At 55.7% G+C, this 14,650-nt stretch overlaps 1 protein-coding gene across 3 annotated transcripts in view; it reads right to left on the bottom strand.

The window, feature by feature from the left end:
• Window positions 1–555: 555 nt before the first annotated feature.
• The window catches only part of GOLGA3 (golgin A3), a 31,491-nt gene continuing 17,396 nt past the window's right edge, over window positions 556–14,650 (bottom strand). For all 3 annotated transcript variants that reach the window (XM_054594185.1, XM_054594186.1, XM_054594187.1), the window contains 14 exons: window positions 14,127–14,495; window positions 12,973–13,050; window positions 11,770–12,033; window positions 10,753–10,847; window positions 10,203–10,419; window positions 8,507–8,650; window positions 7,855–8,052; window positions 7,318–7,434; window positions 6,900–7,039; window positions 6,236–6,368; window positions 5,919–6,041; window positions 5,191–5,355; window positions 4,247–4,410; window positions 556–3,650 (listed from right to left, as the gene is read on the bottom strand). In XM_054594185.1, coding sequence (XP_054450160.1) covers window positions 3,431–3,650; window positions 4,247–4,410; window positions 5,191–5,355; window positions 5,919–6,041; window positions 6,236–6,368; window positions 6,900–7,039; window positions 7,318–7,434; window positions 7,855–8,052; window positions 8,507–8,650; window positions 10,203–10,419; window positions 10,753–10,847; window positions 11,770–12,033; window positions 12,973–13,050; window positions 14,127–14,495 — 2,427 coding nt within the window. In that variant the 3' untranslated portion in view covers window positions 556–3,430. The remainder of the gene's footprint in view (window positions 3,651–4,246; window positions 4,411–5,190; window positions 5,356–5,918; window positions 6,042–6,235; window positions 6,369–6,899; window positions 7,040–7,317; window positions 7,435–7,854; window positions 8,053–8,506; window positions 8,651–10,202; window positions 10,420–10,752; window positions 10,848–11,769; window positions 12,034–12,972; window positions 13,051–14,126; window positions 14,496–14,650) is intronic.

The raw sequence follows: 14,650 nt of genomic DNA, 5'->3' as shown, positions 1-14,650 counted from the left end.
CAGCCGTGCCCGTCGCTCTCTTAGCCCGAGCCGGTGGGCCTCCCGACGCGGGTGCGGCGGGCTCCCCCGGAAGCGGGAGAGCGGCGCGCTGCCCCCGACTCCCGTCTGGGCCGCTCTCCTCCCCAGGAGTGAGCATGGAAAGGGTGAAGCCGGGGCCGCGGAACTGAGACTCAGTCCCGCTGCCGTCAGCGCGAGCGACTGCAGGGCCCCCGTGTACGGACACGCGTGCGGCGTGGGAGCGGCGCCGCCGCCTCTCGCTCGCTCGAAACCTTCCCGCTTGTGCGGACGCCCCTCCTGGCACCGACTGCACGTGGCAGCAGCGACGTGGGGACCGGAAGGGCCACCACGGGTCAGAGCGGCTGTGGCGCTGTTGCCACGCCGCCAGAGCTGGATTTCACGGCCCGTCTGAAACTGGGGCAAAACAGTAAATTCTTTCAAGTATGGGAACAGACTGCGTAATAACATGAGATAAAAGTCACGCCCAAATATGACCACATATGAACCCAATGAAATTTGAAAATCTTTAACAAAAAATAGTTTATTGCACAAATTTTAAGGAATTCCCAAGCACGCTTAAATTTATAAAAAAAAAAAAAATCAACATGCTTTTTAAAGTTACAATTTGTTGTGCATGGTGACAGCTTTCTCCTGAACAGCCCCAACCTGAGGACTCCCTTTTATGAGGAAATTTCTAACGAAATAAATAACTTAGGACCTCCGCGCTTTCTAGACTCTCCAGCATTCCCCGAGGACCCTGTTATAACCTGAGACCACCACACACGGGATTCGCCTGGGACGTGGTCACTGGACGTGTGTGAATAAGGCTGAGGGTCCCGCGTGTCACTGCACTGTCCACGTTGCGGGGGTCCCTCAAGAAGGGACATTTCAGACACGCTGGTCCCTCTTGCTGCCAGAAATATTTACACATTTAATTTTTGTTAAAAAAATACACATGAAGTAGAAATGTATGTCGCGGTGACTCTGCAGTAACCCTAGACCAGGAAAGGCCTACGCGGCGAGGGGCCCGGTGAGGCCACCGGCGCCCGGCCCCTGGGACCTGGAGCCCGTTCCCCGCCAGACACAGCGCAGGGCAGGGCAGGCCTGCAGCTCTGAGTGCCGGAAGCAAGTTGACCCCCGTGCCGGCGGCCGTGTATGATTTTCCACACGAACAACTATAAACCTCCTTTCGCCCCACCCTGTAGGACAAAACCTGTCAGATCTGTGGCATCGACCTGATACATATTGTGGAGAAATGAATGATAATCTCATTGCAGTAAGTATTTTTTTGCAACTTAAGAAAAGCAAGTAATGACATCATGAGGTGTCCAAGCCAGCATCCTCTGAGTGAGGGTGTGACGGCGTGTTCACACACAGGATGAAAAAGACACACCAATCCAGTGCAGTGGGGAGCTTGTCGTTACAGATACTCTGGATGCGACTGCTGGTTTTCACGAGTCAATTCCTAATTCCCACTTGTTCCCACACAGAAGAATGTTTCACTCGTTGGGAGGTAGAAGTGACAGTAGAGTCCCGTGGAGATAAGAAAGCAGGAGCCCGCAGGAAACATCACGTGAGCTCCTGAATTCCAGCCCAAAGCCAGCCGGGCGCTGGCTGGACTGAAGTATGGGAACTGAAGACGAAGGTGGCACAGAGCAAGGACAAGCAGCCCGAGAACGCGTGTGCACACGTGCATGTGGAGGGTGGCCAGACCAAGGAAGGGGTTGAGGACAGACTGGCCTCCCCTTGCCGGACACACTCAGAATTAATGTTTCCTAAGAGAAAGGACGCAATGACGACTGGCGGGCCTTCCGTGGCATCTGGAGCTGAGGGCCATTTCTTGGTTTTAAAATTAAAACAAGGGTAATGCAGCCAAAATAACATAAATTATCATCTTTCTCTTCCAATGGTAGAAAAACAATTTTTTTCAAAGATGATTTCCAACTATTATGCAAAGTAGAATACATTTATGATGAGTTTTCAAGTATTCAAGATTGACCCTGTACAAATGAGACACGTTTTTTAGAAGTCCCAATACTTGCTAGGGAACCTTTTTTAAACAACATCTTTGTGTTAACACTACTTTATCAATGAACCTTCTGACAGCGTAAGAGAACACAGCTTAAAAACAGCCTCTTCTCCACAAATGAGACACAAGTCACACAAGGCTCGCGTGATGCTGGGTCTGAACACATCATTTCACCTTCAGAGCAGCAGATCTAACTTGTTAAAATAAATATTTTAGGTTTTCCTAGCAAACTTGGGGACAAGTTTACAGCTCTCAAGTCCCATAACCAGTCAGTTTCTTCTGGGTGTAAGTGCCTCAGGTAGAACCACAGGTGCAGGCAAACTTCACATACTCATGGTGCCCGGTTTCAGACAGATTTTCCAACTTGAGAGAGCGTGGGGACCTCACCACCTTTTTCCCTTGGGGCAACCTGCCTCTTCCAGAAACTTCACTGTGCTCCAGATGAGACATTAAAGAATCTTGGACTTCCTGATAGCGGTCACCACCAAGTCCCACATGTCTCTGATGTCTCCAGTGACCACAGGTCTCGGTGCATACTGCCACCCAGAGCACAGAAGGTGCAGCCTGGAGAAGCTGTTATCTGGGTTGGAGCCCCACCTATCCCCCGGCCTGTGCCTTGACCTCACACGTCAGGCCCACACGTGGGGACTGTGGCATCCTTTTGGGCGCCCCTGGTGACCACAGGGCCTCCCTGGGGGATGGTCAGGGTGAGGTCAAGCAGAATCAGGACAGGTGGACATTGTGCACTTATGACAAGGAAAAGACACTCAAAGTGAAACAAAAACCAGAATGCTCTTTGTCTAAGAATATTTGGTTTTAAAGGTAAATAAAATAATTGTTTCTTAAAATATAATTTTCTGACTGACATCCCTTAATCCTACATGTACATTATTTCCTAACAGCAGATTTTCAAAAGGCAATCATCAAAAAGCAGACAATTTAGGTCTTTTTAAATAATTTGAGGACATACTTTTTAAAGATTAGATTATGATTCTCAGTATTTACATACATGTCCTATGGTGGGATGGCTATGAAAATAAAATAAAAACCGAAGGTGCAAATAAAGTTTCACTTCCGCAGGAGGTGAACTTGTACTGGGTCCCACGGGGAGTGAGGAAGTAGACCCACGACCAGGTTCCCCAGGACCAGTGGCTGCAAAGCCGCGTCTAGGTCACTTGTGAGGTTTTGTCTCCTGCAAGTGACCCTCAGAGACCTTCCAACACCGTCACCAAAAGCTCACCCAGGATTTTAAGGTTTGGTCACTTTGTGGGGAAGGTGGTTGTGGTCTGCAGGTGGCTCTTGTTATTTTGCCCCTTATAAAGGCAAACACACAACTTAAATTCCATTGGTAAAAGAAACAGAGCTTAGTCATATACGTAACCTTGAGAGGGACTATCCGGGCAGTTACACACACTCAGGGTGGGGATGCTTGGGGGTTGCCATTCCCAGCCCCTCTCTGGATGCCCTGCTGGGATCAGGTGGCTCTGTGTCTCCTCCGGGGTTGGCATGGGTGCCTGGGGAAGCAGGGCTGGTGGCGGGGTCCCCTGGAGTCCACGAGGACAGCGACTCATGAACAGTGACAGCGTGTGCCTCCATCTGGCGCTGTAGGCTGTCCATCTCCTGCCTGGGAACACAGGGAGCAAAGGTGGGAAGGCCAGTCAGAGACGAGCCAGGACAGATGCCATCGCTTCCCCAAGATGGACGTGAAGCGTAACAGGCTTTAACTGGACGGTCATTCACTCACACGTCTGGCGCCTTCAGGGACCAAAGGAGCCTCTCTATTTGCACCAGCAAGGTGATTGGGGACGGGGGGCGGCGCGCGAGGCACAGAACTTAAGGGACTCTTGACATTGTTCTTGGTGCCATGTGGAGGTCAACAGGCCACAAGGCTCCACACACACACAATCTTCTGTTTGGGGACATAAGGAAGACAGAGCCAAGGGACTCATAAGTGGCTTCCCTTACAAGGTCTATAAATCATGTCCCCACATGGCGACACCCTCTGAACAACAGCCTCAGCCAATGGAGTTTAAGAGCTCAGGACCTGGTGACAGGGCTTCTCAGGGTCATTTAGCTGCAAGCAACTCTCACCTTACAAAGTGATCCCACTTAACAGAGAGCTGCCCAGCCCTGGCTGGGCATTCAGTGCTGCAACAGGGGCCCTGCCAAGTTCAACAGGTGACTCAGAGACTAAGCAACACAAGACAGAGCCCCTCTTACTTCAGTTGCTGGAGACAGCTGTTGAGGTTCCTCAAGGGCTCCTTGCTCACGGCGGGCGGGGGCCTCAGCAGCTCCTCCAGCAGCGCGGCCGGGACCGGGCAGTCGGGGATCTTCACTGGCGTCACAGGGCTGGAAGGGCTGGCCTCGCCTCTCCGTTCCTTTCTCTGTTTGTAATAGCACATAGTTAGCTCTCCACCACCCACCCTGTGGTCTCCGCTTCACACGGCCCTGGGAAGGCACATCGGGTCCTCTGCACCCACTGAGCTGGCAGCTGCAGGAGCTCAAGTGCTGGCCAGAGAAAAACCTTCCTGCTGCTCACAACAGAACACACACGGTCCTGGCTCCTCAGGACAGAGCTGAGCCCTAAACACCAGCTCCCGTGCAGGACTTTCCATGAGAGAACACATCCCTGACTCTGAGTTTCCCTAAGAAATTAAGTCAATTTTCCAACTCAGATGACTCCCCTTTCTAGACTTCAAACTTTCTGCACAAATAGACAAATGATGCTAAATAAAACCCTGAATTTGTGCTACTTCTCTGACCAGGAAAGCAGGAGTATATGCCGAGAAGAGACAAACAGTAGGCACGCGGACAATCTGAGAGGGGCCTGTGACCACAGCCTCAGGGTCCCGGGGTTTCGGCGCCCCAGCTGCATCCCAGCCGCGCTCACTGAGGGGCTAGGGATCTTGTCAACACAGCGAACCATGACCTCATTTGGTTTATAAAGCCCAGGCAACAAATGGTACCCGAAATCATAAAAAGCAGCAAACATTTTGTTGGAAAAGGCACCAAAATAAATACTTGGTCCGGTGCCCAAGCAGAATTCTCCACCACATTTTCACATGGGCTGCTGAATGTGCGTCGAATACAACTTTACGTCTGAGACCCCCCCAGCCCCCTCCACAAGCCTGCAGTTCCCGTGCCTGACACCACGGCCTGCTTACCATCTTGGCCGCACCCCGTCGCAGGTCCAGCTTGAGCTGCTGGTTCTGCTGCAGCAGAGTTTTCATGTTGTTCTTCAGCTCCGACACTTTGGCCTGGAGCATGAACTTGTCCTTTTGGGTCATGGACAGGTCTCCCTGCACCATCTCCAGCTCAGACTTGATGTTCTAAGGGAAGTCAAGTCGGCAGAGTTTTCACAGCTGGGTCTGAAATGCACTCCCAAGACGTCTGCCTGCGTGTTGCGCGTCTAAGGGGACCACGCAGCAAGGCGCTGTTGCAGGAGCCCCCACCCGGCTGCAGTTCCTCCTGGAGATGAGTCTGTGGTGCCCTCACCCCGTTGATGCTGCCATGACCACACCCACAACGAGCCCGAGTCCCCGGTGCGAATTTCACGCTCAGCTCCTGAGCCTGAAAGTCAGTTCTGGTGGCCAGTCGAGCAGCGACAGACAAGTCACGCTCCCAACCCCCTCGGCGATCAGGACTGCCCCGGACACTGTCCTGTGGGCGTCTTTGTGTCACGCATTGCTACATCCCCAGCACAGCCCGGGCACAGCACCAGGCTCTGGGGTCCTCGATCTCTGCCCGCTGCATGACCCGGACATCCCCGTGAGATGGGGTGACGTGGCCCGTGGCCCACTGTCACCGCCGAAGCGGCGGCAGGAGTGACGGCCTGTGCCGTGGCTATCTGAGGTGGAGTCTGCCCAACAACCCCGGGCTGTGCTCCCAGTACCTGCAGAGACCGCTCAGCCCCGTCCAGCTCCCGCCTGCTCTGCTGCTCAGTCAGGTCCAGCTGCTGCTTCAGGGACTGGATTTCTCTCTCCTTCTGATCCACCTCCCACTTGAGGTTTTCCATCTACAGGAGGGAAAAAGTCATACGAGCAAAAGAATTTCAGAGTGGCTTTCTTAAACAAGAAGTGCTTTATCTCTGTGTCTTGTGTAGTGCCACGCTTAGGACACATGACTGTCCCTGTACCACCAGGCAGGGAAGCAGCAGAGTCCAGCTCTGCAGGTCCTGTCACCATGAGGCAGAGCCACACCCCCGCCTACCTCCTGGTTTCCTGCTGGCTGGCTGCTCAGCTGCTCATCCAGCTGCTTCTGCAACAGCTGCAGCTGCGTCCGCGCCTCTGCCAGCTCTGCCTGGAACTGTGCGACTTCCTGGGCATGTGTCCCTTCCTGAAGCCTGGCACGGAGAACATGACAGATGCAATGACAGAGTGCTGCCCACCTTACCCCTCAGCCCAAACACGTCGGCTCTGTGTGACCCGTCCTGGGGGAGCCCATGTGCTGCTCACTCTGGGTGGGGACTGTCTAGGGGTGGTTGATGCACTGTCTTGACTGAGCCTCACAGCCCCCTGAGATTATGGAAGGAGGGGCAGTATCAGAGACCTGAACCCATGTGACTTGAGGCTGCCCTTGCTGGAGCTGACAGTGAGTCTCAGAGGCGGGCACAGCCGTTGGGGCCCGTCCCCCACACCAAAAGCTCTGTCCTCAATGAAGGGCTGGAGGGAGGGGCGGGTGGAGGCACAGAGGGGACAGCAGCATGGTGACTGTAATGTGGGGGTTAAGCACAGACATCTTGAGACAGATCAGACATCTGCTTTCCAGGCCTGCTCACATGGTGACCTCCGAGTGTGCAATGTGCTAACTCAACGTGGGACAGAGTCCTGGTGGGGACCCTGTGGTGGCCGGCCCTCCGCCCAAGGACACTCACTGGAGACGCTCAGCCTCTGCCTGCAGTGTCTGCACCAGAAGCTCCTTGGCCTGCAGTTCCTTCTTCACCTCACTCAGCTCCAAGGTGGCGGCCTTGAAGTGGCGGCGGTTATGCCCTGCTTCTGCTTTGGCTGCAGCCACCTGGAAGCAGCACACTGGCCTCAGCTGAAGTCACGGCAGGTGCAGTGTCCCCTCTGCCCTCGCCTATCTGGAGGGGCACCAGGGCTCTGCAGACCCCGTCACCCAGGCCACGATGCCACCTCTGTGCTTGGGACCTGTCCGTAAAGGTACTTGTACATTAAGTTCCCGGAGGAAATGGCTGTGTCAGGGGCCCGTGCCCAGTTTTAGACACTGAAAACGTGCCCCACAAAGGCCGCATGCGGCTGTGCTGCGGACATGGTCAGACGCCAGCCACACACCTGTTCCCTGAGGCTGTGCACTTCCAGCTTCTCTCTCTCCAGGGCGGCTTGTAAGGTCTGCACCAGGTGCCTCATCTGGCGGTCCTCCTCCTGCTTGCGCTGCATGATGGCCTGAACCTGCAGCGCAGCACCAAGGAGATCAGTCAGGAAGGACCCCAATGTCACAGCCTACAGAGCCTGGGACAAAGCATGGGCCACCGCAATTGGTGTCACATGGGGGACCAGAGCCAAACAGAAATCTGTGAGGTCTCTGATGGCTGGAAAACCCAAGGCCGTTGAGAGCCATAGGAGGACATCCCTTAAATACCCAGCTCTCCCCGACCCCAGAAGCTTTGGAGCCTGAGCCGAGAGCATGGTCTGGAGCCAGACCCCTGCTGGGGTTAGTCCCTTACAGACAAGCAACTGCCCCAGTCCAGCACGAGCTGCCCACTCCAAGCCCTCCCGGGACTAAGTGGTGGGCTGGTTCTAGGCCCCTGGGCACATGTGCGGTGGGTGCCGTGCTCTTCCTGGAGGAGCTGCGATGACTGAGCCTGATACCTGGAGGTTCAGCTCCACGAGGTCGGCCTCCCTCTTGGCCAGCGCTGTCTCCAACACGCTGTTGTGCTCTCGTAAAGCCGCGCTCGACTGGCCGAGGCCCGTGAGCTTCCCTCGCTCGTGCTCCAACTCCAGAGCTAACTTCTTGTTTGACTCCTCGAGGTGCTTTATCTTTCTCCTAAAGCCCCTGGATTCCTGAAGCTGAAACAAGTCCGAGTGACGTTATACAGTCACGTGTTCTGGTCGGCAGAGCCCTCACCCACTGGGAACAGAACAGCCAACATAAAACGCAGCTACAGACACCCAGGGCCTGACAGTCATTCCCCTATGAGCCTTCAAGGTCCAGCCCGTCTGAGCTGTGCTTCTTGGAATTGACAACGAGAATGTTGCAAGGAGGAACACAGCTACCACAAGGCTCCTGATGCCCATCACACGGGAGGCAGTGGACATGTCCCTGCTAGGGGCTGGTGTTACCGTGTGTTTCAGGGGGAGGGGCGCAGCCTATACTTGGGTGGTCAAAGATCCAGAGAAGTGGTCAGATGGGTGTGGAGAGCAGAGCAGTCAGGTCGGGCACCCAGGCCAGCCAGGCTGATGCTCCTGGGCCCCTTCTCTCTGCTCTAGAGCCGCACGGGAGCACGGCCACGAGCTCACCTACCTCGTCCTCCAGCTCCAGCACCTTCTCCCGGTACTCCTCCAGTTCCTGGCTGGTCAGTGCGATGACCTCCTGCAGCTCCTTCTCCAGCATCACCTTGCTGTGGCCCACAGTCTGCAGCTCCAACTCCAGGGCCTGGATTCTCTCCTAACAGCAGGACAGGAAAATAGACAGAGTCACAGGCTTCAATATGGCCATGGCTGGTGCTGACCTCCGTCCTGTGTAGCCCTGCATTGCCTGACCCAAGAGGCTGCTGACCACATCAACAGCATCAACAGCAGGACCTAACTAACCACTGCGTGCACACACACTCTTGCTGCTGCTAGGGCACAGGGCTGTTCTGAGATCTTCACACCTGTCTCTTCAGTGAGCCTCCCAATGAGGGGCCTATTTACTCAGACTCAGGAAGGTGTGTGACCTGCCCACAGCCCACCTTCTGTGTGTGGCTCTCAGGTGAGCTCAAGCTGAGCTCGTGCAGCAAGCAGAGGGCAAAGTCTCCAGGCTTTACACCCTCCCACCTACCACATAAGCTGAGGGATTAAAAAAACAGAAATGTTTTACAGTGGAAGGGAAACTGTAATTGAATAAATTCTGTTTTGATTATTTTACAGAGTAAGCAGATGAGGAGTATTTAACTTGGCAAAAAAAAATCATGCTATGATAAACAAAGGCGACAGAAACAAACTTCATGTGAGAATACAATTACTAAACGTTAAGTGAAGTAACTCAAATTGGAGAGTAACAAATGAAATGTGAATTAATTTACTCAGACAGAACTTTACGGAGTAGCAAACGTGAAAGAGTCGGAACCAAAGCTGGCAGGGGTCCCAAGCGAGCCTGGGAGCCTTCACGTATGAACTCAGGCGCCCCCACCCATCCGCAGAGGGGGCTCCCGCCTGCTGCTGTCCTCCGCGCTGCTCAGGATCCAGCCCACCTGGACCGTAAGAGCCATCTGCAAGCCGAAGGCTCTGGGCTCTTGACACGGACCCCCTTCTGATTCCTCCAGGACGAGGCCTCGCCCCAGCAGAGCCGCCTGCCCCGCCTGCACCTGGAGGCTGGCTCACACCAGGGGGCCCGAGTGCCCCACTCCCCACTCTCCCCATCGCAGCTTCTCCTGTCATCACTGTCCCTCAGCAAGACAGCCACAGGCCCGCCCCCCGAGCCGTCTGTCAGCGTGATACATGGCCTGACCCCTTCACGCCACGCAGGCCCTTCCTCTGTGGCGATGCCAACCTGTCCACCCCTTGGTTGTTCAGGGCCACTCAAATGCCCACTACTCTGAAAAGATTTTCTTATTTGAAAAAATAAATTAAAAAAAAAAAAAAAAAGATTTTCTTGACTGTCCCCCACACACCTAAACCCTCACAAGCCCCCCAACACTGCTCACAGAAATCCCCCCAGACACCGCAGGGGCACGAAGGAGCCAACGCGGCAAGTGCACCGTGGGCCCTGCCTGAAGACCGGGTGTCCAGTGCCTGAGCCGACCCCGCACGCCCCACAGGTTCACAGGGACCGAGTGAGAGGACCTGAGTGCAGCTCCCGTCTCTGGCCACGTCGACACCATGTCGGACTTTAGCGAACTGCTGCTGCTGCCCTCCGCCCCTCCGGGGTTTCTGCGAGGCTTTCCGGGGAAATGCTCGTGTCCCTTCACATCCCCACCCTGGGAACCCATGACGGCCGGAGCAGATGTGGTACGCACGTGCAGCGTGAGGTCACTGGGGCCGCCAGCCGCCTGGGCTCTCAGCTGGCTCAGCTCGGCCTCGGCCGCCTCCTTGGCCGTGAGGGCCTCCTGCAGGCGGCGGCTGAGGATGCTCACAGCGCTCTCGTAGGCCTTGTGCTTGCTCTTCATCTCCTTCTGAGCGCTGCTCAGGTCCGAGCCCAGACGCGTCACCCTCTGCTTCTGTTCGGTGATCGCCCTGGGGTGTGGTGGAGGGGACAGGCTTAAATCCCCCGTATCTGTCCCCAGCCCCATCTCTCCTGATCCTGCATCCCCAGATCCAAGACCCCTGGACGTGACAGGTATCTGCAGCCCCACAGCGCCCAGCACTCTGTTCAAACCCACCCAGCTCCTCCAAAACAACAGAGCGATGAACCCGACCATGGGGTCACGAGTACATCATGGGCTGACACGAGCAGAGCCTACGTGCGCGGTGTGCTGGGGCGGTGTGTGGGGGGCTGGTGTCCACCAAGCAGAGCACACAAAACTCAAAAACAGAAATACAAACAGGGAGGGTGAGGCCCAGGCTCACCTGGCGGCTCCCTGCCGCAGTTCTTCAATCTGTGACTTGAGCACCTCGTTGGCTTCCGTCAGTGCAGCCACCTGCTGCTTCTCAAACTGCAGAGACTTCACAGGAGGGAGAAGCCAGTGAGAGCAAAGCCACACCTGCATAGCAACCCAATTCTGGATGCACCCCAGGCACGAGGTCCCATTTCAGGGCAGCCTTGAGCACATGGGGTTTGAAGGTCCTGACAGAGAACTCTGCCCTTTTATAACGGACCATGTCAGAGAGGCCAGGCATCCCAGTTGCCCGTGTCACAGTGACGGAAGGAACACCAGGAACAACCCCTTCACCCGGGCTCCCCAGCCCCTGTGGGAGGGACGGCAAACTGGTTCAAGAGCCTCGGCCTCCTCCCGGCTCCGCCTGCTGCCCTGAGCACACCCAGGACGTGGCCACACCGAGTGCCCCGCTCCCGCAGCTCCACCCGCACACACACTGCTCTGACGCCGTCTCTCCCCAAAACTCTTAGTTTGCAGCCTCCAGCCCATCTGCCCAACCTGCATCCTGCCTGGCCCTCTCCTGCGACTTCAAAACCCTCACACACCCAAGGCCTTGGTTCGCCGTGTCCCCGCGTTTCTCATCTCAGGAAACGCCCCTCAGCCCCACAGGACCCCGGGCGGAGGCCTCGCTCTCCCCACCCTCTCAGGCACCGTGGCCCTCGCAGCACCGCCATCTCCGCCAGGCTCCTGCCTGCGCCCTGGGCTGTCTTCCACCGCAAGACCTGCTTGGGGGCCCCTCCACGCCGGCGGCCCTCCACACCCTCACCAGCCCCCCGCTCCCAGAGGCTGAACCAGCTGCTGCAGCCTGGGGCTCCCTGTCGTCCCTCAGGCCCAGCTGACCCCTGGCTCTGCGTGGCGCCAACTCTCCTGCACGCAAATCAACGTCACCTGCTTGCAGGGGCCTGTGGCCCTCACTGCTGAACGCCCCCTGCCCCACCCCCAAGAGAGCCCGGACAGCCAAGCCTTCAGCGTTAGCGCATCTGCAGACCTGCAGGTGTGTCTCCATCGCGTCGCGCTCCCGCTGCACTGACTCCAGTTGCCCTTCGAGAGCTGCCATCTGCTGCTGGGCCTGGGAGACCTCCTTCTGTAAGCGCGCCCGCTCCGCCTCCACGGACTTCTTGTCCCCTTGGAGCTGGATCAGCTCTCGCCTCAGCTCCTTCACCTCCGTGTCCAGCCTCTTCTTTGTGGCCTTGAGCTCGCTGATGAGCTGGTCTCTGGAGGCAGCGTCCCGTCGGTAGGCCTCCACCATCACCTGGCAGGACAGAGCTGCAGCCAGTGTGGCCGGGGCCCCCGGGGACAGGCAGCTTACACAAAAATGCGCATAGACTCTGCATGGCGAGGGTCCGTGGGCTGGGCACCACCCCACAAACCAAAAGGCCGCTGGCTGGGTTCCCAGTCAGCACAGGCCTGGGTTGCAGGCCGGGTTCCTGGTTGGGGGTGTGCGAGAGACAACCGATGGATGTCTCTCTCGCACATTGATGTTTCTCTCCCTCCCTTCCCATTTCTCTAAAAATGAATAAAATATTTTAAAAAATGCTCATAGCTTGTCTGGGGCTAAAGATAACACTTCACCAAGCCAAGGACACTGTCAACTGAGACACCCACCATTTTGCTCCTGAACGCGTTGGGCAAAGCACGGAGCTACTATGCCAGGTAGCCTTCGTTACGCCTTCGTCACCCGTCCTCCCGAGAGCGTGGCAATCCCTTCTCCGAGCCGCGCCCCTGGCTGGTAGTAACACCCACACCACTCGGCGCACCCTCAGGGGCCAGCCCTCCTCAGACCCTGTGCTGGCAACACTCTCATGCCCCCACATGGATGGGCTTCACGAACCAGTGTGTACCACGTGTGCACCACGACCTCTGTCAACGCTGGGTCACAAGTGTCGCTCTCCAAGCGTGTGATAAACAGAAGCTCAGCCTGTGTGGTGGTGATGCACACTCTCTGCTGTGACCACAGGGCATGGTCTGCCTGATCGGTCACCAGCCCCACTGTGGACCCACCTGATTCTGGAGACTTTACACGGGAGGGTAAGGGGCATGTTTCAGGATCAAGGAAGTGCCTTTAAAAATTGAAGGCATCTAGATGCTACCCTGGTCTTGATCAACTTGTCCTAGTGATGTAATTAAACCACTTGGAAGACTGTTTTCACACACTTGTTTCACATAAAGGACACCAACAACTCAGCTTTACCTTTTGTTGAAGAAACTGTTCCTTTATTTTCTGCGTCTGCTTTTTCAGAGAGGCAGCCTCCTCCTGCAGGTGCTCCACCTACGGGGGACATGCATGCGCAGGCATTACTGACGGCTCCCGGGGCCCTGTGTCTACCGGGGACACACGAGCACTTTGGTTCCCGAGTGAACGTAGGAAAAACAGCTCCCAGTGCGACAGGAATGTCACCGCACTTCCTGTCCGCTATTTTTAAAATAATAACTTTAATCCAAGGTGTCGCTACCAGTGACTTGGTTAATAACACAGGCAAAACTGAAGCATGATCAATAGTGCCTTGTACCAACAACTGTCTCTTCCAGAGCTTTCCAAGTATCAGCCGATGTCCCCCTTACTAACATTCAGTAAAATCAAACTTAAATTTACCCAAAGAATTTGCACAACTCCTATAACGACATCCCTGCTGGTTTGAAAAGCTGCCTCTGTATCTGTTCTTGGAGGTAACTTAGCTTGGTCATCGTCTGCAGAGAAAACACAGCCTCCCCCGATTTTATTTCCCCAAAGGAAAATACCATGGATTTTTTTTCTTGCCCTGTTGCTTATATGGTGGGACCTGAAGACAAAAGCACTCCCTGACTCCAACTCTAGTTCTGCACAGTCTGCAGCTTTCTTGTTCTGTCCTTATTTTTAACATTTGTCTCCATCCAGTCGTGTTAGCTGTTGGCGTAACAGCTCCCAGGTGTGGGTGCCAGGTCACATCCACACACCCAGACACTCAGACCATCCGCCCGCCTCACCTGCCGACATCAGACTGTCCCACATCCGTGTCCTGTGGGTCCCACTGCGCAGGCACACAGGAGGGAAAAGACGGAAGTCCCACACAACTTTCCCTGTATGAGTTCCACATCGTCCATGGACAGAAAGTGTGTTTACTGGCAGGTCACTTTCAAATCCCAGACACGACTGCTTCCTGGCTCTCAGCCTCTGCGCGCCCAGCAGCTGAAGAGGCCTGGCGCCCACCACCAGCAGGAGAGCCCTTCCACCTCCAGGCCCTGGGCCCAGCCCTGGGCACATTTCACGTTTGTAAAACAGGGCGTTTCAAGAAAGCACCGAACCATCAGTGTCGACACTCACGTGCGTGATTGCAACTTGTACAAAATGACGGCAAGTGTCATTACCTGGCTGGACTTGACGGCTAATTCCTGTCTCAGCTCCTCCAAAATTTCCGACGTCTCCTCAGCACCTTCTTCCAAGCGTCTGGCTCCTCTGTCAAGCTCCTCCCCACCGCTCCTGGCTGCCTGCAGGGCCACCTCCAAGACAATCTTCTCCTTCTGCAGGAAGTGGATGGTGTCGTCCTTGGAGGTGGCTTCGCCTTGCAGCTCCTCCAGCCGCGCTTGCAGATCATCGTAGCGCACCTGCAGGTCACCAAGGGCCTGCTCCCGGCTCTGCAGCATCTCCTGGGTCGAGGTGAACTGCTTTAGCAGGTCCAGGTGCTCCTGCTGCAAGGCCTGGAGCTGCTGGTCTCGCTGGTGCAGGGTCAACTTCACCTGTAAAAGGGACCAGACTCGGTGTGACCGCCCACTCCGGAACTTACACTGCTGCCCTGTTCAGGTCTGAGATAACCTGCATGGACGCTGTGCAGGCAGCGTCCTGTGCGTGACGGTCCGGCGTACAAGAACACCTGCAGGAGCAAGCACTCGGC

This window comes from Pteronotus mesoamericanus, unplaced genomic scaffold, assembly GCF_021234165.1.
Source record: "Pteronotus mesoamericanus isolate MK-2021 breed Mesoamerican mustached bat unplaced genomic scaffold, CSHL_Meso_final scaffold_507, whole genome shotgun sequence".
Classification (NCBI taxonomy): domain Eukaryota; kingdom Metazoa; phylum Chordata; class Mammalia; order Chiroptera; family Mormoopidae; genus Pteronotus; species Pteronotus mesoamericanus.
This window is presented reverse-complemented; position numbering and strand designations above follow the sequence as displayed.